Source organism: Catharus ustulatus, chromosome 26, assembly GCF_009819885.2.
Source record: "Catharus ustulatus isolate bCatUst1 chromosome 26, bCatUst1.pri.v2, whole genome shotgun sequence".
Lineage (NCBI taxonomy): Eukaryota > Metazoa > Chordata > Aves > Passeriformes > Turdidae > Catharus > Catharus ustulatus.
This window is the reverse complement of record NC_046246.1, coordinates 6196713-6220574: the sequence shown is the minus strand read 5'-3', so window position 1 is coordinate 6220574 and position 23862 is coordinate 6196713. Positions and strand designations below refer to the sequence as shown.

The window sequence follows — 23862 nt, the reverse complement described above, 5'->3', positions numbered from 1 at the left end:
CCCCGGTACCGCCGTGGGCAGCGCGGCGGCGGCGGCTCGGAGCGCTCGGTGCCGAAGAGGTTAATCCGTGTCCCGGTGGACTGAAAGCCCGGAGCTTCATGGGATGCCTTATAAAGCGCGTTCCGCCGGGCCGGCCGCGGCTCCGGGAGCTCCCGGGACTGGCGGAGCCGCCGGTGCCCCCCGAGCCTCCGGTGCCCCGGAGCGCGATGGAACCGCCGGGCCCCGCGGGGGCACCGGGCCGGCCCTGGGATGAAGCCAAAGCTTTCTACGACAACCTCGCCCCCAAGAAGAAACCCAAATCGGTGAGACCCCCCGGGGATGCAGCCCCCACCCCGCCTGCCCCATCTCCTGCGGGTGCTCCAGGCATCCCTCCCATCTCCTCAATGCTCTCCTGGGTGCTTCATCTGCTCTGGATTCCCCCACGGAGCCTCCCCCGGGTGTCTGTGGGTGCCCTGTCTCCCCCCGTGCCCCGTTTCCTCCGCGTGTTTTGGGGTCCAGCTTCGTTGGGGTCCCCCCGTGGTGTCCCTGGTGTGGCTTTGTCCCCCCTGCCTCCATCCGTGGCTCTCTCCAGGTGCTCCCGCTCCTTGGTGGCATCCCCGGGTTCCCCTTGGCTACCGGGGCACTCTGTGGGTTCCCGCAGGTCCCCGTGTGCTCCTGGCTCCTCCTGGGCTGAGATGTCCTTGCAGGGTGGCCCCGGTGCCCCTCGAGCTGTCCCCAAGGCCCTGCCAGGGACACCGAGGTGGCACTGCCAGAGCCGGGGGACAGCCGGGGTGTCACAGGGGTGTCGCTGGCCCTGCCAGGCTCCGGGAGATTAGAGGGAGAGCCTGCGTTATCTAACGAGGGCTGAGCCTGCCGCGTTTGAACACGGGAGCGCCTGGAAGAGCAGCCCCGTGTATCCCGGAATAGCAGCGGGGCTGGCAGGGCTGGGGGCTGTGCCCGGGGCGAGCTGGCCCTGCAGCCTCTGAGAGCCCCCCCAGCCACCCTGGGGACTCCAAACCCTGGGGTGTGACAGAGGCGAGGTGGGGGACACCGTGAGTGGCCAAGCTCTGAGTGTGACCTCGCCGCGTCCAAGCCCTCCCTTGGTGACCAGAGTGCCACCGCCGGGCTGGACCCGCTGCCAGCTCTCACTGCTGCTGCCCGTGCCCTTCCAGAGGAGAGGGACAGCCTGGCTGGGTGGCAGGATGCAGCTCCTTGTCTCTCATGCCATGCTTTGCTCATGGATGCCAGCCCGGAATCCTCCTCTTCCTCTCCTCGCAGGTGCTTTGCAAAGCGAGATCCAGGCACGGGGAGCTGTGCCACGGCTCTCCGTGGGGCTGGGGGTGATGCCAGGCGCTGTGCCCCTCTCCTGGGGCAGCCTGGGGCCCCAGCTCAGCTGCTCTCACACAGCCAGGCAGCTGCCAGCCCGTGATGGACGGCTGCAGGGTTCTTTTCTGCAGTATAAATAATGTTCTTGGAAAACTCCAAACCGCCCCGGCGCCCTGAACTTTAATCTGATCCTGAGCAGGGGGCTCGTGGTGCTTCAGGAAATGGGGTTTGGTGTCGTCTGTCTTTCCTCCTGGCCAAGCAGGAGCAGGAGAGAGCTGTGCGAGGTGACAGGAGAAAAGGGGATTTTTGGGAGGCCGTTCCTGGCTGGGGAATGGGTTAATGGGGATTCCTGCCTTGCAGGGGTCGCAGCTCCTCTGTTCCAGGCTGCCAGGGAGGTCAGCGATGGGGCTGTCACCCTCCAGCAATGCTGGAAATGTCCCCGAGCCTCTCTGGTTTTCTGCTGCCTCCCTTCCACCCATCTCCCCCCTGTGCCTGATTTGTGGGATGCTGGACTGGGGACAGTGCTCGACCCTGCAGCAACCCTTCCTCTTCCCCTCTCCGTCACCAAAATCCACCTCTGAATATCGAATTAATCACAAGAATTTGGTCTCCTGCAGCATCCAGGGAAGTGCCTGGGGCTGCCAGAATTCCTGCAGGGTTTTAGGATGGAGCTGGGTCCAGCCCCAGGCAGCTCACAAGGATCAAGGGGTGCAGAATGGGGTCCCCACTGTGGGGGTGGCAGTGGAGCTGCTGGGGCTGGGTGGCACTGGGGGCACCTGTGGCTCTCCTGGTTGGGAGTTCATGGTCCCACTGCCCATCCTGGGAGCCTGTGGCATTTCCAAATATCTGCCTCTAATCCTTGGGGGGCTGGTTAGGATTGGCAGCTGATTAGAGCAGCGATTTGAAGTCTGCCAGCTGCTGGATCTGCAGGGAGAAAATTGAGCTGTTCCAGGTGTGATGTACACCTTTACCCCAAAACTGGAGGTTTGGGATGGGGTTTGCACTCAGTGGAGCCTGCTGGAAAGGTGTTTTCACTTTTCTGAGGTGGGGTTTGGACCTTGTGGACCTCCTGGAGCTGTGCCAGTGGCTGGTGTTCCTTTTCCAAGGGCTGGGCTGTCGGGACATGTCCCTGGTTGTCCTTCCTGTTTGGCTGACCCTAGGGATGGACCCAGGGTGGGATGGGACCTTCCCCACCCTGTTCATGCTCAAACCCATCATTAATCTCTTGCTGGAGGTTCAGGAGGGGGCTGGATCTGACCTTCCCATGGGAAGGGAGAGGAGCTCACCATGAATCCCCAGGCAGCAAATTCGGTCGGATTCGGCTGAGCAGAGCCTGGACTTGTGCTGGATGAGCTTTTGCTGACCTTGCCTGACCTTGGATGCTGCTCTGAGGGGAAAACAGAGTTTGTGATTCAACCCAAACCCTCCAGGCAGCCAGAGCAGGAGGCTGTGGTGGGATGGGGGCTGTGGGGCCAAATCCATCCCAGCCAGGACTGGGAGCAGGACCCCTCCCATGGACACATTTCCAGTCACAAAAAAAGAGAGTTTGCCTTGAAACATCACAATTTCTGGGGAAAAGTGGGGCTGGCTGGGTTGCTTGCAGCACTCAGGCAGAGGATTTGAGGTGCTGTGGTTCCTGAGGCTTTTTAAAGCTCGTTTTTGAGCGCTGTAATGACCATCTGCAGCACTAATGGGGACGCAGAGCCATCCAAACAACCTTGAGGAGGGAACGCTTCCAAACGAAACCTCCACTTCAAAGAAATGTCAGAACGCAGATCCCTCCTTGCCGTGCACAATCGCCTCGTTTTCCAAATGTCAGCATTTCCCAGAGAACAGCAGGGCCATCCCAGCCCAGCCAGAGCTGGGAGCTGCTTCAGCACCCGGCTGAGACTTCCCTGCCCCCGGTGCTCCGAAAGGTGCAAATGTTCCCTGGCAGGACCTGGCAGGTCCCGTTCCCAGAGGCTCACCTGGGGCTCCAGCAGCCCACGCTGGGGCAGAGCCAGGCCTGGAGCTGAGGGTTATTTTTATTGCTGTGTTTATTGCCTCTTAAATGAACCTCCCCGAGGGCTGGTGCCTTTTTCTGAGGCGGGGAAGGGACCTTGAGCAGCCGGGGCTGTTGCACAAGGTGTGGAAGGTTTGTGCTGGGCAGGGAGAGGGAGATGGAAATTCCCTCTGGGAATGTCAACTTGGCTTGTGGCCCCAAACATCCTCCTCAGCCCCTTGAACAAACCTCAGTGCTGTTCCATCTGGGCTGCTGAGCTGAGTTTTAACTCTCCTGGGAATCTCCCTGCAGGGCTGACCCCGCTCCAGGATCAGGGACAAACACCTGGAAGATTTCAGGGGCAGGATGGAGCAGCAGGACTCCAGCTAATGGCCGGATATCCCAAGACCTTTCAGAGTTATTCATATTTTCAGCTAATAAATGACCCATGACACCAGAGTTATTAATTAATGAGCTGAAGTGCCAAGCTTGGCCTGTGACCAATTAACAGCTGGGACTCCTTGGGGACCTGGAGCTGTGTCCTGGGGGTTCTTCCCTTGCTTTCCTGAAAACAAAAAGGATCTGATTCCCCTGAAAATGCTGTGGGAAAAGGATCCCTGTGGCTGCAGTGATCTTCTCAGCCCGAGCTAATCTGGGTCTCGTCCTAATCGCCCGCTCTTTAATCGCTTTGCTGGGGATTTGGGGGATTTTGGGGATGGATGAAGCTTTTGGAGAGGTTCCTGCTGCTGGGAATGGTGTGGAGGCTCCCACTGACTCATTGCTGGGGACACAGGGAGTGAATCCCAGTGTGGATGGAGCACCTGGGCTTTGCCAGGCTGCTGCTCCTGGAAAGTTCAGCCCTGGGCAGGGTGGGAGCTTGAACTTTGGAGCTGCTGGAGGAGGCACCCTCCACCCTGGGTAAACGGCATTGCCAGAGGATTACTCACGGTTAAATGGCACAGAGGATCCTGCAGGTCACACAGGAGCATGGGTGAGGCTGGCTGGCAGCCAGGATTTCTCAGAGAGCCCCCCAAGCCCTGTCCTGCTCGCTGGACTCCCTGTGCCACTGTCCCTCTGTAGGATTTGCTGTCCTGGCAGCCAGGATTTCTCACTGACCATCAGTAATTAAGTTATTTTTGTGCTTGCCAGTGAGTGATGGGGATTAACACCCTCCCTTCCCTGCAAGGAGGGGGTCAAGATGAACTTGACCTTCCTGCTGTCCCCTCTGTCCCTGCCACGTCCCCCTCGTTGGCTTCAGCTGGAGGAGGTTTTGGATTTGTGTTTTGGATTTGGGGTTTGGATCCAGCCCTCGAGGATTCATAATAATGACTCATAAATCATTGCCTGCACCACCTGTTTGTCATGTTCCCACCCACAATAACTGTGTGGAGTGTTTGGAGGAGCTGAGCTGGCACGGGCTGTTTGTCACATCTGGACGCGTCACGGGATGCGGATCTGGCTCAGCCCCAGCTGAGCCTGGGGGGGTGGGAAAAGCATCAAAAATCCCTTCTGCAGGGGCTTCTCCTGGGGTCTGCACGGCTGCTGGGAGCCTGCTTGCCGTGGGAGGGGTTGGCAGCGGGATCTGAGGCGCCCCAGATGTGTGGGGATGGAGCATCAGGGGTGCAGCTGCTGAAAAATCGTTTCAGAGGTGTCACCCACCTGGGAGATGCCACCCCGGCTGTGGATGATACAATTCCCCCTAAACCATCTACCCCTGGTATGTATCTCGATAAAAAAGGTCTCCTAGATACCAAGGCTGAGCTGAATTCCTTAAGAATTTGTTCACTCTGCTATCACTTTGGGAGATAATTGGTTAGAAATTAGTTTGTGTAATTGGTCAGAACTTTTGACTTAGATTGGATGCTTTGTCTAACTTTCTATTGGTTGTAATTTCAATCCCCCTTGAACCTATAAATGTGACTATAAATGGTGAACCTGTTAACCCATAAATGTCCCTCTTTGTCCTCGGGGATTTCTTCCTGACTCCCTTCCCATGAAATAAAAATTCTGATGGAAAAGTCTCGCGTGCCCCCGCTCTGTCTCTGCTGGCTGAGTGAACTGCTGAGGGGTCTCAGCACTCTCAGAACAACTGTCAGAGATAAGAAATGACAGTTCCCAGCCAGCCTGGAGCAGGGTTTGTCTCTCTAACCCCCAGCCCAAGCCCGAGAACGCCATCACCATCGCCGTGTCCTCGCGCGCGCTGTTCCGCATGGAGGAGGAGCAGAAGATCTACACGGAGCAGGGCGTGGAGGCCTACGTGAAATATCAGCTGGACCACGAGAACGAGCCCTTCCTCCCCGGGGCAGCCTTCCCCTTCGTCAAGGTGAGCGGCCACAGCGCCAAAATCCCCGAAAATTGTGGGGTCAGGATGGACACAACCCATGGAGCAGAGGGCAGATAAACCTCACTGCTTCCAGAGCTGGATTTTCCATCCTGAGCCCAAGAATTGAACAAATTATCTCCTTGGATCACATTTTAAATTTCCTTTTAGGGAATTTTTGTTTTTTTTTTTCTCCCTAAGTTATGATTATCACAATTTATTTATTCTTGTAAATTGGCTCGTTTTGGTTTAGCCTTGCCACCAAGTCAGCCAATTTCTAATTCTGACGTGTTGAAATGAAGCATTTCCAACTTGAAAAATATTTTTCTAGCTCCTGTACCAGTTAGTTCAGTTTTGGAGGCTGGAGCCCATTCCCAATGAATAAATTCATCAGCTCTGTGGGGCAAGACTTATTTTTGATTGCTTGAAAAACACTTACCTGTAACTTGGAGCCGATTTATCCTCATTTAATAACTCCAAACCTTTTGTGTTTGACAACAGAAGAGTAGCTAGGTGGATTCTCTCCACCCCCAAAATGAATCTGTTTTTTTTCCCAGCTGATACCAACTCTGCTCAGGGTGTAGTTGAGGTGGGGATTTTGGTGACCAGGAGTTTTTTGTTGATGGGAAGGAGTTCAGGGCACACCTGGGGCTGTCCACATTTGTGGATTTGATGACCAGCAGTGTTTTGTTGATGGGAAGGGGTTCAGGGCACACCTGGGGCTGCCCAGATTTGTGAATTTGGTGACCAGGAGAGTTTTGCTGAGTGGGAAGGGGTTCAGGGCACACCTGGGGCTGCCCAGATTTGTGAATTTGGTGACCAGGAGAGTTTTGCTGGTTAGGAGGGGGGTCAGGCCCCCACCTGGGCAGCCTGGCTGACACCCAGCCCCTCTCCCCGGGGTGCTGCAGGCTCTGGAGGCCGTGAACGCTCAGCTCCGGGAGCTCTACCCCGACAGCGAGGAGCTCTTCGACATCGTCCTCATGACCAACAACCACGCCCAGGTCGGGGTTCGTTTGATCAACAGCATCAACCACTACGGTGAGATGGGGACAGAGCTGTCCTTGGTGGCTTTTGGGTGGTGGCATTGCTTGGCACCAGGAAAGGGAGATGTTTTCTCCCATTTTTCCTGGGGTAGCAGATCCAAAATGAGCCCCAGTGCTTCCAGCACCAAGTTTGGGGTTTGGGGGTTTGGGAGGGCAGCCAGGCTCACCCCAGGCTCTCTCTTGCCCTCAGGTCTGTTCATTGAGAGGTTCTGCATGACAGGAGGGAACAGCCCCATCTGTTACCTCAAGGCCTATCACACCAACCTCTACCTGTCCTCCGACGCCGAGAAAGTGAGTGGGGCCATTGAAGAGGGTGAGTCTGGGGTCCAGCTCGGGGGGGGCAGCGGGGGGAGCCCTCAGGGGGTTGATCCCATGGAGGATTTCCAATTTCCACATCCCATGCACTTAAGGTTTGCCTTGCCCCACATCTCTGGTGCTCCAAAGAGCCTCCAGTTTCCATAGGAATGAGCTTTTCCTGCAGCTCCATGGCTTTCCTGAGGCAAGGGCGGTGTTTTCCCTCCTCAATCCTGAGTGATTTCTCATCTGGGGGTTTGGTTCACCCTGGAACTCTCAGGGCCAAGCTTCAGGTGCTCCCAGGCATGTTCCCTTCTGTCCTGGTTTGGAGGACAGGTGTCTGCTGAGAAAGGCAGGAGCTTCTCTTTGAAATGGAGAATGTAAACCCCCTCCCTCCAAATTATTATAATTTTGAAATCAAGGGGCTCTCAGGGAAAGATATGGGAATAGGAATAACAGTTCTTTACTAGGGAAATTAAAATAGAAATACAGCACTACAAAGAACAAACCCAAGCCCTGCCAGAGTCAGAATCCAAGCTGACAGCCGTCAGTCAGGCAGGGTGTTGGCAGCAGTCCCATCCCATGGTGGCTGCATCCTCCTGCAGTGACAGATGTGGCTCAGTTGGAGCAGTGCTCCTGTACAAGGTGCAGTTTCCTCCCAAGCTCCAGGGATGATGTGGAAGGGTCTGGTTTTCCTCTGGGATCCAGTGGGAAAGGCTGCTCTGATGTTCCAAATCTCAGTTTTTATCTTGGTAAGAAATGTTGGGCTCTTCCCCCTGGCTGGAGCATCTCCCCATGGGATGCAGTAATTTTATCAGTGCCACAGTGGGACTCAATGGCCATGAGCAGAAAATGACTGGCTGGAGGAAGGATGGGTTGTGAAAAGATAAAGAACACTGCCCCAGCTGGTTTATAAACCATGGCCATGAACAGGAGATATCCCATGAGATAAAGAACACTGCCCCAGCTGGTTTATAAACCATGGCCATGAACAGGAGATATCCCATGAGATAAAGAACACTGCCCCAGCTGGTTTATAAACCATGGCCATGAACAGGAGATATCCCATGAGATAAAGAACACTGCCCCAGCTGGTTTCAATGGATGCCCATTAGCAGAATATCTCCCACAGAGATCAGGATCACTGCCCCACCCTCAACAGACGGTGATAAAAAAGATATCTTTTATCACACCCTGTACTGTAACCCCAGACACCCTCCCAGCCCCGTTTTGCTCTGCTCCTCAGCACCTGAGCCTCGAGGACGGATCCTTGGATAACTCCCACCTCTTGCCTCATGCTCAGGGATTGCTGCAGCCACCATCTTCAGCCCCAGCAGGGACCTGGAGGTGTCGGAGAAGCAGCTGCGGGTGGCGTTCGACGGCGACGCCGTGCTCTTCTCGGACGAGTCGGAGCAGATCGTCAAGGCTCACGGGCTGGACATGTTCTTTGAGCACGAAAAAGCTCACGAGAACAAACCCCTGGCACAGGTAGAGCTGGGCTGGAGGGTGGAAAAGGCTCTGGGAGAGAGGCAGAACTCATGGTTGGGGGGTGAGTGGGGTCAGGCAGCCCCTGCTGGCCCAGGGGTGGCTTTGGGGTTGTTTTTGGGGTGGGTGAGGGGGTGGTGACAGGATGGCCTGGAAAGGGTGACCTGGAGCAGAGACCAGGCAGAGCACAAGGAATAAAATAGGTGTTCATTGAAAGGAATAAAATAGGTACTTATTGAAAGGGAAAAATAGGTATTTGTTGAAAGGAATAAAATAGGTATTTAGTGAAAGGAAAAAATAAGTATTTATTGAAAGGAATAAAGTAAGTATTTATTGAAAGGAATCAAACAGGTATTTATTGAAAGGAATCAAACAGGTATTTATTGAAAGGCTAAAATAGGTATTTGTTGAAAGGAATAAAATAAGTATTTATTGAAAGGATTCACCTTGGGCAGTGCAAGAGCCTGGTCAGGGATACACCCAAATCAAATCTCAGATTGATCCTGGTCATGAGTTTCACACTTTTATAAGTTTTGGTTCATCTACACATTGAGGTTTATTATCCACCCACAACCCCAGGCTTTGCTCCCTTCCCCTTTCTGTTGTTTCTGCTTTTTGGGTACCAATTGTCCTTGATTCTCTAGCAGCAAGGAATTATTTTGTCCAACTCCCCTGTGAAGAGAACATAAAACACCAAACGTGAAATTCCAGAGTTGCACACCGAGCAGCAGCGAATCTGAAAAACACAAAACCTAAAAGCACCACGAGGGTGACAGGTTTGTTTTTGCTCCATCAGGGCCCCCTGAAAGGCTTCCTGGAGGCGCTGGGGAAGCTGCAGAAGAAATTCTACTCCAAGGGGCTGAGGCTGGAGTGTCCCATCCGCACGTACCTGGTGACGGCGCGGAGCGCGGCCAGCTCGGGGGCTCGCGCCCTAAAAACTCTGCGCAGCTGGGGGCTGGAGACGGACGAGGCTCTCTTCCTGGCCGGGGCTCCCAAGGGGCCTCTGCTCAGGAAAATCCGGCCCCACATCTTCTTCGATGACCAGATGTTCCACGTGGAGGGAGCGCAGGAGCTGGGCACCGTGGCTGCCCACGTCCCCTACGGGGTGGCCCAAAAACACAAACGGCCGCAGCGGGAGGAGCAGCAGAGCCCCAACAGCAAATAGTGGGGTGGGGGATCCCCCAGAACCCCTGATCCTGCAGGGAATGCTTGTTGTGGGAATGGGAGCTCACTCAGGGGCAGAGGAGGAGGAACAGAGCCCCAACAGCAAATAGTGGGGTGGGGGATCCCCCAGAACCCTTGATCCTGCAGGGAATGTTTGTTGTGGGAATGGGAGTTCACTCGGGCAGGGAGGAGATGCAGCAGAGCCCTAACAGCAAATTTTGGGGTGGGGGATCCTCCAGAACCCTGATTCTATAGGGAATGTTTGTTGTGGGAATGGGAGCTCACTCAGGGGCAGAGGAGGAGCAGCAGCAAAACCCCAACAACAAATAATGGGGTTGAGAATCCTCCAGCTCCTCCTGATCCTGCAGGGAATGTTTGTTGTGGGAATGGGAGCTCATCATCCCCCACTCAGGGGCAGGGAGAGAGGAGGAGCAGCAGAGCCCTAACAGCAAATTTTGGGGTTGGGGATCCCCCAGAACCCCTGATCCTGCAGGGAATGTTTGTTGTGGGAATGGGAGCTCACTCAGGGGCAGGGGGAGAGGAGGAAAAGCTTCTTTGATGCCTCTGCTCATGGGGTGCTGTCCCTGCTGTCCCCACTGTCCCTGCTGTCCCCACTGTCCCTGCTGTCCCCGCTGTCCCTGTTATCCCTGCTGTCCCTGCTCCCTGTGGGACTGGGGCTCCTCTGTGCCAGGAGATGTTTTTTTCCCAGTCCCTCCCTGCGCTCACTCCAGGCAAAACCCCTGGAGGATGGGTCTGCCTTGTGTGGAATCTTTGTGCCAGGCAGGTTGAACCTATTTATTTCAAACCCCAAAAGCCTTCTGGCTTCCCCAAGCGATTGCTGAGGCTGAACTGTTGGACTGGAAAGTTGGGAGCACTCAAAAAAAAACCTTCCAAGCAGCTTTGAAACAAAATTTTGATCCCTTTGAACTGGAATTAAGCTGTGATATTGTTCCTTCACAGCCTCAGCTGCTGCTCCCCAACCAGGAAATGCTCCATGTCTGTCCTTTCACCAAGATTTTGCCAGCTTGGAAAAATAGAAACAAATACTTAACTTATTTATTTTTTTTTATAAATCCTGTTTCCTGCTTGGAGCTTTGGGCTGGTGTGTTGTTGGCCCAGGTTTTTATATGTGGGTATCACACTTGCATGATTTAGCACTTAAAATGAATAATCTCAGTGAGCATCCAAAGCCCAGCTTGTCCAAGGGCTGCAGACGCTGCCCAGGGCTTGAATTAAGTTAAAAGCAGGCCCTGATATATTAGGGACATCATTTGAAGTCCATTTAGGTAAATCTGCAGAGAATTTCAGCCTGGGGATTTCAATTAAAGGATTTTTTTTTTCTCCCTTTCTAGGCTGAGCCCATATGAGTTGATAATCTTTTTCTCCTCAGCTTCTTAAAACCTCTGGTGTTTCCTAAAATAGACACCTCTGTTAGCAATGCTGGGAGAGAACCAAATCTCTGATTAAAAACCAGGATGGGAAATCAATGGGAGAGAAACTGGTGTGAAAATCACACTGACATTTCTGCTCAAAGCCCTGTCCCAAAGGAGACACTCAGGAGGAAAATTTAAAGATTATTTCTTTATTTCTTCCTTGTGGGTTTTTCTCTCCCTCTTTTTATTTTTTTTTTAAATTTTTTTTTCACGACATCCCACTGCTGAGCAGCTCAATATTATCAGTTTTCTACAAATTCCACGGGTTGAAATTTTCCAGTTTGTGTGTCTGGCTCTTTCCAGGGAAGTCTCAGCTCAAGCAGAGAGGCTGGAGCTGGAATTGTCACTTTTTTGAGGAATATGGAAATAACCAAGCTGGGGATGCCTTCAGTGGCTGGGGAGATTTTTCTCATTGCACTAAATCCTGCTCTAGCAGTGAAAAGCAAATTGCACTTTTTCCCTCATCCCTAAAAAAAAATCCTTTGGCAGACTGTTAAGTGACAAACACCTCGGAGGAAAAAAATCCAAACAAACAAACAAACGAAAAATCTTGGGAGGAACGAGTTTCTGGGTGTCACATCCACCAGCACTCAGCTTTGTAGAAAGGTTTTGTGATTTTTAAAGTGAAGATTTTGGGATCTAAACTGGATCTTGGAGCCCTTTTTGGCAGCTGGGAGGGGGAGCACAGCCAGTAAACATTTCCAAGGTGTTTCCTGAAGATGCTGGCAGCCCAGCCAAGCCCAGCTTGTGCAGGGGAGAGGATGTTGGAGGAGGAATGGAGCTGTCAGGGCGCCACTGGGGTTGGGGACACGGGGATGTGTCCCTGGGATGATCCAGGAGGAGGTGGATGCCCAGGGAAGCGATGGGTTGTGGTTTTTGGGGCAGAACTTTGGGTTTGAGCAGATTCCTGCTGCCTCTCCAGGCCCTGAGGTGCACAGGGAGCTGGGGACAGGGTTTTGGTGACCCTGCTTCGGGTCCTGCTGCTGCCAGGGCAGCTTGGAGGCTCCTTGGGAAATGTGGGGCTCAGGAAATGGGTCCCAGCTGAGCCAGACCTCCCCAAATCCTTCCCAAGCAGGGAGGATTTTCCATTCCCACCATGGTTGCCCTTTTTGCTTTTATCCACGTGGCTCCCCCTGTTTTTATTTTATTTTTATTTTATTTTTTTTCCCCTAATCCATCACTACAACTGGAAGACGAGGACTTGCTGCTTGTGTCCTTCCCTGGGGCTGGGGAGTGTCCCTGGGGTCACCCCTTGGGATGGGCACTCCTGGCTGACAACTGGACTTTTCCTGCTGTGTGTTGTTGCTGTGGCTTTCACTTCATTGTCCTCCGGTGGTTTTTTTTTGCCATGCTAATGGGATCCCTCGGGGTGTTTTTTCCCCCCTAATAAACAGTGTTGGTCCCAGCCCGGCTCCCTCTGCTCTCACAATGAGAATTTGGGACCTCCCAGCTTTTATGGTGATGGGGTGGGGGTGACAAGAAGGAAAAAGGGATTTTGGGGTTTAAGGGAGTTCAGAAAATGTGATTAAAGCCCTTACTTTGGGTCTGGAGGGCTGTGGGAGGGGTGGGATGTGCTGTGGTACAACCACCACCCTCTGCTTCGTGAGCAGCTTTTGTGGGGCACCTGGGCTCGTGATGAAGCCCTGGATAAAAATACAGCTTTTGTCAGCTTGATCTTCTCCCAGCCAACAGGTGGGAGGCAGCACAAGCTCAGCAGAGGAGATTTATGGCTCATGAAGCACCGGGCTGCTCCCGAGCAGCTCCAGCTCCTCCCTGCCAATGAGGGGAACAGATGGACCGAGGGGAAGCAGCAAATTCTCCATCCATCACCAAATATAGCCAAGGAATGTCCGTGGGCCCCGGGGCAGCATCCCTGCTCTGGGTGTTCATTTAAGGGATGGGTGGCCCTCAGCAGAGCTTCCCTGATTTGCTGGAATGTCTTTTCACCCCAGCCCATCCCCGCTCCTGATGTGTTGTTCCACCAGATGTCTGCAGGGAAAAAAATAAAAAAAACCAACAAAAACAAACAAACAAAAAAAAAACCCCAACAGATTCCAGCCTGTGATGCATCAGGGAAAGTCCAGGTGTGCCCATCCAGTCCTGGGAGGTTGAAAAGCTGCAAGGACGACAACCCCAAACCCTTGGTTGTGATGCTGAGATCAGGGACAGGGATTTGTGCAGGTGGATTTGGGATGCTTGGCTTGGCTTGGCTTGGCTTTGCTGCAAGGTGTTGATTCTGCTGCCTGTTTCCCGAGGTTTTCCCCTCGCCAGGCACGGCAGGGCTTTGCAGGGAGCGAGCTTTGAAACGCAGCCCGGGGAGGAGGAGGCGGCGGAGGCAGAGCTGCTGGGATTGTGCTGCCACTCAGCAATTGTCAGCACAGATGTTCCCGAGGGAATCACGAGCTGCTTTTCATGATGGATCCAGGATTTAACCCCAAGAACCTGTGGGGTGATGTGAGAGAGTGGGACACCCCTGAGGAGCACAGCAGGGAGCTCTGCTGGTCCTTTGTGTGCCCCAGGGAAGTTGTGACACCTCCCTGCCTCAGTTTCCCCATCAGCATGACAGAATCATGGAATCCCAGACTGGTTTGGGTCGGAAGGGACCTTAAACCTCACCCCTGTCACGGGCAGGGACATCTCCCACTGTCCCAGGGTGCTCCAAACTGTCCTTGGACACTTGCAGGGATGGTGAGTCCAAAACTGATGAATGATCCAGAGGGGATGGAGGATGATTCCAGGAGGGAAAGCAGAATTCCAAGAGTGCTCTGAAGCGCAGTGAAAGCCCTGCAGACCCCGATGTGTGGCTGCTGAAGTGCAGTGAAAGCCCTGCAGACCCCGGTGTGTGTCTGCCACACAAACCCAAGTCTGTCCCGTGGTCCAGGTGGGAATTGCAGCACGCTGAGTTTTCCATCCTCCCTGCGAGGCAGAACGGGCTCCAACAACCCCGAGCAGGAACCTGCAGCCATCCCAGGGGGATCAAATGTCAGGGCAGGGGAGCTGGTGACAGGGTGACAGAAACACCCAGAGCTGGAAGGACAGATAAGGGGACCTGGCAGGAGAACAAGCAAAGGGCACTCGCTATCAGCGCCGGCGGGGCCGTGCCAGGATTGCAGCAGCCCGACCATCCCGTCCCTTCCACACCGCTATTTTTAGCCGTGGCTGCTGACACTTCTGTCACCAGCACCTAAAATGGTCCCTGCTGAGCGCACCCAGGGCCACCCCGTGCCACTGAGGCCACCAAGGAAGCTGTGACTCAACGGGGAGTGTGAGGAGCCGCTCACACCTCCCGTGCCAAGAGCTCCGTGCTGGGCCAGCTCCTCCTGAGATGCTCCAAAAAATTCGGGTTCAGGGTCTGGTTCCTCCCAGGAGGAGTCACCTTCCACCTCCCCAGAGCTGGGAATTGTCCAGTCCTGACTGGGAATTGTTGTTGTGCCTTGGTGCTGGTACTTGAGGGATACTCTGTGGGAATTTCCTAGTGGAATCCTTTGGCTACAGGGCTGGAGGAACACTCAGGAGGGCAAACAGAGCAAACCCTGCCTGGGAATTGTTGCTGTGCCTTGGTGCTGGTCCTTAAAGGATGCTCTGTGGGAATTTCCTGGTGGAATCCTTTGGCTGCTGGGCTGGACCAACACTCAGGAGAGCAAACAGAGCAAACCCTGACTGGGAATCTTTGCTGTGCCTTGGTGCTGGTCCTTGAGGGATGCTCTGTGGGAATTTCCCAGTGGAATCCTTGAGGGCAAACAGAGCAAACCCTGACTGGGAATTGTTGCTGTGCCTTGGTGCTGGTCCTTAAAGGATGCTCTGTGGGAATTTTCTGGTGGAATCCTTTGGCTATGGGGCTGGAGGAACACTCAGGAGAGCAAACAGAGCAAACCCTGACTGGGAATCTTTGCTGTGCCTTGGTGCTGGTGCTTGAGGGATGCTCTGTGGGAATTTGCTGGTGGAATCCTTTGGCTATGGAGCTGGAGCAGCACTCAGGAGGGCAAACAGAGCAAACCCTGCCTGGGAATTGTTGCTGTGCCTTGGTGCTGGTCTTTGAGGGATGCTCTGTGGGAATTTCCTGGTGGAAATCTTTGGCTGCTGGGCTGGAGCAACACTCAGGAGCACAAACAGAGCAAACCCTGACTGGGAATCTTTGCTGTGCCTTGGTGCTGGTGCTTGAGGGATGCTCTGTGGGAATTTGCTGGTGGAATCCTTTGGCTATGGAGCTGGAGCAGCACTCAGGAGGGCAAACAGAGCAAACCCTGACTGGGAATCTTTGCTGTGCCTTGGTGCTCATCCTTGAGGGATGCTCTGTGGGAATTTGCTGGTGGAACCCTTGAGGGCAAACAGAGCAAACCCTGCCTGGAGATCCCCTTTTATAAAAGCCTCATTTCCAGCTCTGCCCAGAGCAGGCAGTGACAGAGCAGAGATCTCCCTGTCCTGGCTCTCTCCCATTCCTGCACTCAGGGCTCCGTTACCGGGGCTGCACTTCAAAGCTTTGCTGGCAGAGCTGTGCCGGATGGGGCTGCGCCAGAATCCCCCCTGGGAGGAGAGCAGAGCACACGAGGGGGGTCTCAGGACCTTGTGGGGCTACAGGAGAGCTGCAGAGGGACTTTAAGGAGTGATAAGATGAGGGAGAAAGCATTTAAACCAAAGAAAGGTAAATTTAAATTGGATTTTGGGAAGAAATCCTTCCCTCTGAGGGTGGTGAGGCCCTGGCACTGGTTGCCCAGAGGAGCTGCAGATGCCAGGGAGGATAAATGAGGGAAAATCTGCTGTGATTGCGCTGAGGGAAGCTTGGCTTCCCCAACCTGTGATGAATTTTGGTGGGACTTGGAGCACGAGTGGACATTGCTGGAATTCACATCCATCCTGACGGGGATGTGTCTGCTCCAGGGAACGGGGGAACATTTCCTTGGGGACAGGATGGGGACAGGATGGGACAGGGACAGCTGTGGTGCTGAGCAGGTGCCACGAGAGGGCGTGGAGGGCTGTGCTGTGCCACCAGAGGTGACCTGGTGGCCGATGTCCCCCTCCCTGCTGTCCCTCAGCGTGCCCCAAAGTGGCAGTGCCACCTTCCACGCTGTCACCTGGCGCTCCCTCCCTTCGGGTGGGGACAGTGAAGGGACATCTCTGCCCCAGGGGCCACCTGAGCCTGTCCCAAACCCTCAGCAGGGTTTGACCCCATGGGGAAGGGGCACTGCTGGAATCCCACTGTGCCAATTCTGGCGTGGCACACACGCCCTCAAATGCCACCCTGGGCACTTTGTCACCCAGGGTGACCCTGCTGGGGGCTGTGGGGCCACTGGCAGGGGTGGGGTGATGGGGGCTCGTCCTGCTGGCTGCACAAACAGGCCCTGCTTCCTCCCGGCCTCCTCCAGGTGCGGCTGGGAATCATTAGGAGCTCTCTGAGTGTGGGAACTGGAAGGGAAAGCTGCAGAGAGGCCTTCTTTCATCTCCCCACTCCCTCCTCCCCCTGTGTCTGCCAAGCCTGGCTTCCTTCTGAATCCTTCAGCTTGTGCCAAGCGAGGGAGAAGAGGAGGGGGGAAAAAAGAGAAAAAGGGAAGGGAGGGAAAAAAAAAGAAAAGAGAAAAAAAAAAAAAGCATCAACCACAGGAATGTGTCCAGGGATCTGGCTTCATTCAGGCTGCCGAGCCCTGAATGCCCCAGCTCCACTCAGAGCACTGCAGTGGGGAGACAAACAGGGAAGGGCTGCGAGTGTCACCACAGGGAGTGACAGAGTGTGGGGAGGGGGACACATCCCCGACAACGAGTGTGGGGAAGGGGACACATCCCTGACATCGAGTGTGGGGAGGGGGACACATCCCTGACATCGAGGGTGGGGAGGGGGACACATCCCCCACATCCTGGGGGGGTTTGGGAGCACCCCCGGGTCAGGGTGCCGTGCTGGGGGCAGAGCTGCCGTGGCTGGGTGAATTCTGGCTGTGAATTCCATCCTGGGATGGGGACACTCCCGACAGAGACACCAGGGAGGGAGCCAGGAGAGCCTGGGAGCGTTTTCTCCAGCCCATCGGGAGCAGGATGGCTTTTGACTCGCTGCCGACTTTATTCCCAGCTAATTAATAATTTCCTCTTGTGGCAGCAGCGCTGGCCCGTGCTGGTGGCTCCCACTGCCCTCCCAGGCTCCTCACCCACAGCTGGGCTCCTTCCAGCTGTGCAGAGCTGTCAGATCCAGCCCAGCTGTGCCGGGAGCATCCCTGGGGAGGGGGCCCGGCTGTGAACTGATGCTGGGAGTGCCGGAGGTGCTGGGGAAGCGCCTTGGGTGGCGGCGGGCGAGGCGCAGCTCCAGCAGGAGCTCTCGCTGCTCTTGGCTCCGCAGCCGCTCTGGCAGCGCTCAGAGGGACGGGAAAAGCAGCGAGGGAAACGCCAGCACACGGGGGACAATGTCCTGGGGACAGGGACAATCCCAGAGCTGGGGGGGAGCGCTGGCAGGGCAGGAGATGGGGCGTGGGGTTTGTCACACGAGTCCTTGCAGGGCTACAGATGCTCCTGTCAGTGTGTCCATGGGGGCTGTCTGTGTGTCTGTGTAGCTGTCTGTGCGTCCCCAGGGGATGTCTGTGTGTCCCTGGGGGCTGTCTGTGTGTCCTTGGGGACTGTCTGTGTGTCCTTGGGGCTGTCTGTGTGTCCCTGGAGGCTGTCTGTGTCTCCGTGAGTCCCTGGGGGCTGTCCATGTGTCCATGGGGGCTGTCTGTGTGTCCTTGGGGGCTGTCTGTGTGTCCTTGGGGGCTGTCTGTGTGTCCCTGGGGGCTGTCTGTGTGTCCCTGCAGGGCTGTCTGTGTGTCCCTGCAGGGCTGTCTGTGTGTCCATGGGGGCTGTCCGTGTGTGTTTGGGGCTGTCTGTGTGTCCCTGGGGACTGTCCATGTGTCTGTGTACCTGTCTGTGTGTCCCTGCGGGGATGTCCGTGTGTCCCTGGGGGCTGTCTGTGTGTCCTTAGGGCTGTCTGTGTGTCTGTGTAGCTGTCTATGTGTCCTTGGGGGCTGTCCGTGTGTCCTTGGGCACTGTCCATGTGTCTGTGGGGCTGTCTGTGTGTCCCTGGGAGCTGTGTGTCCTTGGGGGCTGTCTGTGTGTCCTTAGGGCTGTCTGTGTGTCCTTATGGCTGTCTGTGTGTCCCCGGGGGCTGTCCATGTGTCTGTGTGTCCTTAGGGCTGTCCGTATGTCCCCGGGGGATGTCCCTGTGTCCCTGGGTGCTGTCCGTGTGTCCTTAGGGCTGTCCGTGTGTCCCTTGTAGGTGTCAGTGTGTCCCTGGGGACTGTCCATATGTCTGTGTAGCTGTCCGTGTGTCCCTGGGGGGTTGTCTGTGTGTCCTTAGGGCTGTCTGTGTGTCCTTGGGGACTGCCTGTGTGTCCGTGGGACTGTCTGTGTGTCCCTGGGGAATGTCTGTGTGTCCTTGGGGGCTGTCTGTGTGTCCCTGGGGCTGTGTGTCCGTGTGTCCTTAGGGCTGTCCATGTGTCCCTGGGGCTGTCCATGTGTCTGCGTACCTGTCTGTGTGTCCCTGCGGGGATGTCCGTGTGTCCATGGGGACTGTCTGTATGTCCCCAGGGGCTGTCTGTGTGTCCCTGGTGCTGTCCGTGTGTCCCTGGGGCTGTCTGTGTGTCCATGGGGGCTGTCCCTGTCTCCTTGGGGGCTGTCCATGTGTCCGTGTGTCCTTAGGGCTGTCCGTGTGTCCTTGATTCTCTCCCTGTGCAGACACAGGACAGGCAGCTCTGCTGGCAGCACCAGCCACTCCTCGGGAATTGTGTTTTGTTCCTTTTTTACACCCCCGGGGTGGTGCCACAGGTGGGCGATTGTTCCAGCTGCCAGCCTGGAAGGCGCAGGAACGCGATTGAACTTCCTGCAATTCAATTAGAGAAAGTGAGCATTCAGCAGCAGCTGCTGGCTGCTGGCAGGAGCAGAACCCCACCGTGCTGGCCGCAGGGAGAGGCAGGAAAAGCTGCCTGATGCCAGGGCACGGCGGGTTCTGAAGCACCTCTGGCTGCCACTGCTCTCTCCCGAGTTTGTTTTTTTTTTGGAGGAGATTCCCAAAAATCAGAGCGGCTCCGTGGGGCGGAGGTTGGATGAGAAGGAGCTGGGGGGAAAAGGAGGCTCAGGGGGGATCTCCTGGCTCTGCACAACTCCCTGACAGGAGGGGACAGCCAGGGGGGATCAGGATCTGCTCCCAGGAACAGGGACAGGAGGAGAGGATATTAGGTTGGATATTAGGAAAAAAAAAATCTTCACTGAAAGGGGTGTAAAGCATTGGAATGAGGTGCCCAGTGGTGGAATCAGCATCCCTGGATGCATTAAAAAAACACTCAGGGACGTGGTTTAGTGGAGAGCACAGCTGGGTTAATGGTTAGACTCGGTTTTAAGGGTCTTTCCCAGCTTTAATGGCTCTGTGGGAAGCACCAGCGTGTGCTGGAGGGGGGACACTTTGAGTGGGGAGAGCAAAGCCAGGAGCAAAGCCAGGAGCTCCAGAGGGAGCAGCTTCCCCCCGGGCCAACCTCTGCCCTGAACTCTGCGTGATCCCTGACCCCGGGGCCTCTGTGCTGGAGGGCTGGTGGCTTTGGTGGCTCTGAGTGAGCATTCCCCCTCCTCTGTGCTGGAGGGCTGGTGGCTTTGGTGGCTCTGAGTGTGCATTCCCCCTCCTCCGTGCTGGAGGGCTGGTGGCTTTGGAAACCCTCTGAGTGTGCATTCCCCCTCCTCTGTGCTGGAGGGCTGGTGGCTTTGGAAACCCTCTGAGTGTGCATTCCCCCTCCTCTGTGCTGGAAGGGCTGGTGGCTTTGGTGGCTCTGAGTGTGCATTCTCCCTCCTCTGTGCTGGAAGGGCCAGGGGATGATGATGCCTTGTCCTGCTCCTTGTCCCTGTCCCCTCAGGGATGTCTGTGCTCCCTCCCAAAGGACAAGGGAGGAAGGAGTGAGTGTTCCTGCCAGCTCCACATGGGAACAAACCCCTCTCCCTCCTGCCCTGCCCTGTCTGTGCTCCTCTGAGGCATCCAGGGATGTGGAGAGCCCTGCAGCACCGGGGTGCAGTGAGGGCTTTGGGGTCTCCATGTGCCAGGAGCCCAAGGCCATCCCTGCTCCATTTCCTTCCCTGGCTCTTCCCCTCCTGGGATTGATCCAGCTGGAGAGGAACCTCCCGCTGCCACCTCTCCCCGGCCCTTCCCCGTGCCATCTGTCCCCAGCACGGTGACAACCTCGCTGGTGGCATTCCTGCTCAAGATCCTCCCGTGCTCCCCTCAGCTCTCTATTTATAATCCATCTGTTTCCACGGGCTCGGGGCCTCTCCCAGGCTGCTGGTGCTGCATTGGAATCCTTCTGGCACGGCTGCAGTGCACGGAGAGCCCCGCATGCCTCCACGCACCGCGGAGCCCGCAGCTCCGTCACCCTGCCCGCACCCGGGGGGGGACCGGGCTGAGCTCGCACGAACATCGAACATCGAGGGGCTGCCACGGACTGGGGAGATGCCACAGACTGGGGAGATGCCACAAACTGGGGAGATGCCACAAACTGGGGGGAACCGGGCTGAGCTCAGCCCGACCTCGCACGAACATCGAGGAGCTGCCACGGGTTGGGGAGATGCCAAAAACTGGGGAGATGTCACAAACTGGGGAGATGCCAAAAACTGGGGAGATGCCACAAACTGGGGGGCTGCCACAGACTGGGGAGGTGTCACAAACTGGGGAGATGCCACAAACTGGGAGCTACCACAGACTGGGGAGATGCCATGGACTGGGGAGATGCCACAAACTGGGGAGATGCCACAAACTGGGGAGCTACCACAAACTGGGGAGATGCCACAAACTGGGGAGCTGCCACGGACTGACTGGGGAGATGCCACGGACTGGGGAGATGCCACAAACTGGGGGGGACCGGGCTGAGCTCAGCCCGACCTCGCACGAAAATCGAACACCAGGGAGCTGCCACAGACTGGGGAGAAACCACAGACTGGGGAGATGCCACAAACTGGGGAGATGCCACAAACTGGGGAGATGCCACAAACTGGGGAGATGTCACAGACTGGGGAGATGTCACAAACTGGGGAGATGCCACGGACTGGGGAGATGTCACAGACTGGGGGGGACCGGGCTGAGCTCAGCCCGACCTTGCACGAACATCGAACACCGGGGAGATGCTACAAACTGGGGAACTAGCACAAACTGTGGAGATGCCACAAACTGGGGAGATGTCACAGACTGGGGAGATGCCACGGACTGGGGAGGTGTCACAAACTGGGGAGGTGCCACAAACTGGGGAGATGCCACGGACTCGGGAGATGTCACAAACTGGGGAGATGTCATAGACCGGGGAGATGTCACAAACTGGGGAGATGCCACGGACTGGGGGGGACCGGGCTGAGCTCAGCCCGACCTCGCACGAACATCGAACATCGAGGAGCTGCGACAAACTGGGGAGGTGTCACGGGCTGGGGAGCTGCCACAAACTGGGGAGATGCCACAAACTGGGGAGCTGCCACGGACTGGGGAGATGTCACAAACTGGGGAGATGCCACAAACTGGGGAGATGCCATGGATTGGGGAGATGTCACAAACCGGGGGGGACCGGGCTGAGCTCAGCCCGACCTCGCACGAACATCGAACATCGAGGAGCTACCACAAACTGGGGAGATGCTACAGCCTGGGGAGCTGCCATGGACTGGGGAGATGTCACAGACTGGGTAGATGTCACAAACTGGGGGAGATGCCACAGACCGGGGAGCTGCCACTCCGCAGCCAAGCAATCAGCAGCAATTATCCCCTTTGGGGAAGTGGCCGTGAAAAGCTGCCGAGGCTTTTCCGTGCGTGCCGATGCTCTGCAAGTGTCGGGAATTGGATGTGCCAAACCACTGAGCGAGGATCGGTGCCTCGTGTCGCTTCCGTGAGGTTGGGAGGGCTCGGGGGTGATGTCTGTGAATGTTCAAGGCGCTTGTGTGCCCAAGCAGCGCGGGGACACGCTGTCATTGCCTCTGCAGTGCCATCTGGCCAGCAGCGACACAGCTAGAACCAGGGCTGTGCGCAGGAGAACATTTTACAACAGAAAGCAATTAACAGAATAAAGCCCTTTTTAAAATCCAGTAATTAAAAACAGTCCCTCCCCCTTGTTTTCCTTTTAAGCTGAAAGTTGCTGTTTACTCATTTGCTTTACAAAGTGTGCCTTGTTGTGGCTTCAGAAGAAATGAAAGTTTGAAGTGGTTAGAGAAGAAAGGCTTTGGGGCTGCTGCGTTCCAGGCAGGGCGGAGGGGCAGGGGCTCTCCAGCCCGGCTTGTTTGTATTTGTTCTTGTCTACTCACAAGATCGCTAAACACACATTTAACAAGTGGTGAAACTGTCTACCAGGCTGATCTCTCCCAGGGTTCATGAGAAGAGGCCTGGCACATTAGCATTGCTGGGGGAAGGGGAGGGGGAGGACAGGCTTTTGAAGGGTTGGTGTTTTGGGGAAGGGCTCCCTGCGCAGGCCAAGTCCCAAACAAAGGCATTGTGTTCCCCAGAGCCCTGGGGACTGGCCCCGGGGGAAGGCCAGGACCTTGCCTCACCAGCCACGGCTTTTCCCATCCCAGCTCCTCTTGTTTCCTAGCACGGGTGCAGCCCTGAGGCCATCCAGGGCTTTCCAGGGCCAGAGGTGGGAGCGGGGCTGGCACCTCCGGGGCTGGCACCTCCAGGGCTGGCACCTCCAGAGCTGGCACCTCCAGAGCTGGCACCTCCAGGTGGCTCATCCCATCCCTGAGAGCCAAGGATGCAGTGGCCATGGGGACCATCCTGTGCCACAGCAGCTCACCTTGTCCCCACCACCCTCACGTTGTCCCCACCACCTTCACTGTGTCCCCACCATCCCCACCTTGTCCTCACCCTCACCTTGTCCCCATCACCCCCACCTTGTCCCCACCATCCCCACCTTGTCCCCATGACCCTCACCTTGTCCCCATCACCCCCACCTTGTCCCCACCATCCCCACCTTGTCCCTACCAGCCTCACCTTGTCCCCGTTATCCTCACCTTGTCCTCACCCTCACCTTGTCCCCACCACCTTCACCTTGTCCCCACCACCCTCACCTTGTCCCCATGACCCTCACCTTGTCCCCATCACCCTCACCTTGTCCCCACCACCCTCACCTTGTCCCCATCACCTCACCTTGTCCCCACCACCCTCACCTTGTCCCCACCACCCTCACCTTGTCCCCACCATCCTCATCTTGTCCCCACCACCCTCACCTTGTCCTCACCACCCTCTCTGGGTACAATGTCCAGTGTCCACAAGTCTTCAGTCCACTCTGTGTGGCCACAGGGGAGCCCTGACCTCAGGGGGCTCCTGGACAAGCAGTGACCCCGTCTGTCAGCAGGTTTGGTGCAATATTAATTATCACTCCTTGTGGCTTCCCTGTAAAGCCAGTGCCCAGTGCAGCAGCACCACTGTGGGTGGGGAAACTGAGGCACGTCAAGGGCCGAACCCACTGGTGATGTCTGATCCTAAACCATCAGGATATTCTGCTGATTCCAGAGCAGGATGGTGATCCTGTCGCTGTCCCTCAGCCCCACTGACCCGGTGGCACAGACTCAAGGGGACAGCAGCAGCCCCAGGCTGTCCCAGCTGTGAGCTCAGCAGGTGCAGCATCCTGGAGCCCCATCCCATGGGATTTGCAGGGCTGAGCTGCATTCCAGGTGTGAGGACACAGACAGCCCTGCCAGGGTGGTGAGGGCAGCGCCGAATTTCAGCTCCAGGATCTGCCCTGTCCCTGCCTGGGGAAGGGTGAGGCCATGGGTTTGTGGGAAAATGTTGTTTTTCCCTCCCCTGGACTGCCCGTAGCAGTGGCTGGGCGGGCTCTGGATTGCGTGGGCTGGGGAAGTGGGGGGGAGTTTGCAATT

At 56.1% G+C, this 23862-nt stretch overlaps 1 protein-coding gene across 1 annotated transcript; it reads left to right on the top strand.

Annotated features, from left to right (window-relative positions):
• The first annotated feature begins 83 nt into the window (after positions 1-83).
• NT5C1A (5'-nucleotidase, cytosolic IA) lies at positions 84-9694 on the top strand. Its single transcript, XM_033080902.1, has 6 exons — positions 84-302; positions 5442-5609; positions 6515-6644; positions 6840-6962; positions 8247-8431; positions 9225-9694. Exons 1-6 carry the CDS (start codon positions 99-101, stop codon positions 9591-9593), a joined length of 1179 nt encoding a protein of 392 aa, XP_032936793.1. The 5' UTR covers positions 84-98; the 3' UTR covers positions 9594-9694.
• The last annotated feature ends 14168 nt before the right edge of the window (positions 9695-23862 follow it).